At 38.5% G+C, this 2,217-nt stretch overlaps 1 protein-coding gene across 3 annotated transcripts in view; it reads right to left on the reverse strand.

Moving 5' to 3' along the window:
- Window positions 1-1,920, reverse strand: part of polr1h (RNA polymerase I subunit H) — an 8,987-nt gene extending 7,067 nt beyond the window's left edge. The window contains exons 1-3 of one of the 3 annotated variants that reach the window (XM_073463162.1): window positions 1,715-1,809; window positions 1,529-1,599; window positions 1,080-1,199 (exon numbers count right to left, since the gene is read on the reverse strand). In XM_073463162.1, coding sequence (XP_073319263.1) covers window positions 1,080-1,197 — 118 coding nt within the window. In that variant the 5' untranslated portion in view covers window positions 1,198-1,199; window positions 1,529-1,599; window positions 1,715-1,809. Of the gene's footprint in view, window positions 1-1,079; window positions 1,200-1,528; window positions 1,600-1,714 lie in introns of all 3 variants that reach the window. The other 2 variants (XM_073463160.1, XM_073463161.1) reach the window with 2 other exon arrangements.
- Between the last annotated feature and the right edge of the window lie 297 nt (window positions 1,921-2,217).

A 2,217-nucleotide genomic window follows, 5' to 3' on the forward strand; every position in this document is an offset into this window, starting at 1 on the left:
ATTATGAAATGACAAGTGTACGTCTTGATTGTCTTGACGTATGCATGAGCATGATTAGGAGGCTAAAACAAAATCTCAAAGGAAAGACAAAACTTCCATTTCAGCTGAAATATTGTATTTGAATATTGTATTTGAAATAAATTTTCCTGTGACACAACCATAACTGCATAAACCACCTCTGCCCAGTCTTAGACAGGCTCTCGTGCATCATCTCTAGGGCTGTGGAATCTTCAACAAACACAAGACTTATTTTGTGCAACAACTGATGCCTAATGTCAGACAGTTATTACTAGGTTGAAATTTCTGCTGCATTTATTGATTTTCCACAAAAATATCACATGTTGCACCAACCTAACAATCATTCAGCCCTTCTAAGCAAAACATCTGGCTAAAAAAGTAGGCTACTTCAGATTGACATTTGTTGCCCATGTCTTTGTATTGTGAGTATGATAGATTACTGGCTTCTATTCACAATTTATTAGATTTTGTCTTTTTTGGGGGGGGAAATACTGCATTGCCATTCACTGGAGAGAAAAAAATGAAATGCCAACTGTTACTTTGGCTGAAGAGCTTCTTAAGTCACCTGAACATGAAAAAAGAACATACTCTAATTAACAATATCTACAAGAAACTTCATGCTCTGTTTGGAAATTAAGTTGCCAAATAAACTTCAATATAGTCAACCCAGTTTGGTAATGAAACACAGTTTGAATTTGACAGTGAACAAAGGTGCAGCTATGTATCATATTGGTCACTGCAGCTTCATTGAGAACCACTCGTCCAAACTACTTCAGACTCCACACTGATTGCAACGACATGATGTCTCAGTGAAGTTTATGTTTGACCTTTTTGGATATAAAATGTCATCACTTCATCATTTTATACTAAAACATCTGTGTAAGATTTTGTTGTTATTGTCATATGAAATGTTAAGGAATGGCCAAAAATGTGTTTCTTGTCTCTTCAACCTTTGCGCTTTACCCACTAAAAACAATCCATCCTTAAGTCACAGTGGACATTCGTGCCAAATTTGAAGAAATTCCCTCAAAGTTAGGGAGCGTTCAGAAGGTGACAGGTACCTGCCACAGGGATGCAGAAGGAGCAGCGAGGGCAGCGCACTGTGTCCTGTATTCCCGGGAGAGGAAGGACGTTCCCACATTCTGGGCAGAAGTTGGGATCACCACCAAAACACGACATCTCTGTTTGAAGAAAAGGAACATCATGCATCAGCATTGTGCGTCAGGGAAGATAACGTTAGGTTCACAGAAATCTTCAATGACACAGTCACTGTTTAAAAAGACAAACTCTGGCTCTGTTGTTTTCTACAATGTACATTAGAATAATTTCCATATGAGCAATCATTTAAACTTTGTAACTGTTGTGTAGTGTTAGTCTTTGTTTGAAACATCTGCCCAGTTAAAAGGCATCAGGTCTAACAGTACAGTATTGTGTTTGGAGTTTTTGCTGGGGCGAAACTTTTGTTTCCATTCATGAATTATGTTATTCTAAGTCAAATATCAGGACATACCTTACAGAAGTTAAATATTAACGCGACATTTCGTATCCATACGAATTTATAGCACAACATTAGCACAGTATCTGAGGGAGCAAGTCACATAAACACGTGAGAATAAATTAGCCAAATCTACAACCGGTAGCTTGCATTATACTTTAGCCATCAAACATAGTTCAGAATGGGGTTTTAGTGAATTACCTGTTGAAAGCGTAAATGTTGCTACCCACAAATAAAACGCAGTTTTCAGTAAAAGGATTAATGTTATTGTAAGTTACGCATCCGCATAGTAATCTGCATGCTTACTTCTACACACACTACACACTTCCGGGTGGGTCCTTCGATCTGTCGGTCGCATGCTCTGACGTCATTGTGTACGCTAACGTCAGCGCCTACTTTGCACAGACGTTGTGGTGCATTTATACCTCTCACAGTTCAGGTATGTTGCGGTGACAAAAAGCTGCAGTCAAGTCGGACAGTTTCCAGCCGCCGTCAAAGAAAATACAGGAAGTCACAGAAATATTTACAGCCTGTTAAAGCCATCTGTAGGCTACCTGTAGTTTGCATAACATAGCTATCCGAACGTGCGAAATATATATATTTGTAATTATATACAGTAGGCTATATATGTGTGTATCTGGCATTGTATTCTATCCTTTGTTCTTTTTGTCTGCCTTGTAAAGCACTGATTGCTCGTTTAAGTG

This window comes from Pagrus major, chromosome 3 (genome assembly GCF_040436345.1).
Source record: "Pagrus major chromosome 3, Pma_NU_1.0".
NCBI lineage: Eukaryota > Metazoa > Chordata > Actinopteri > Spariformes > Sparidae > Pagrus > Pagrus major.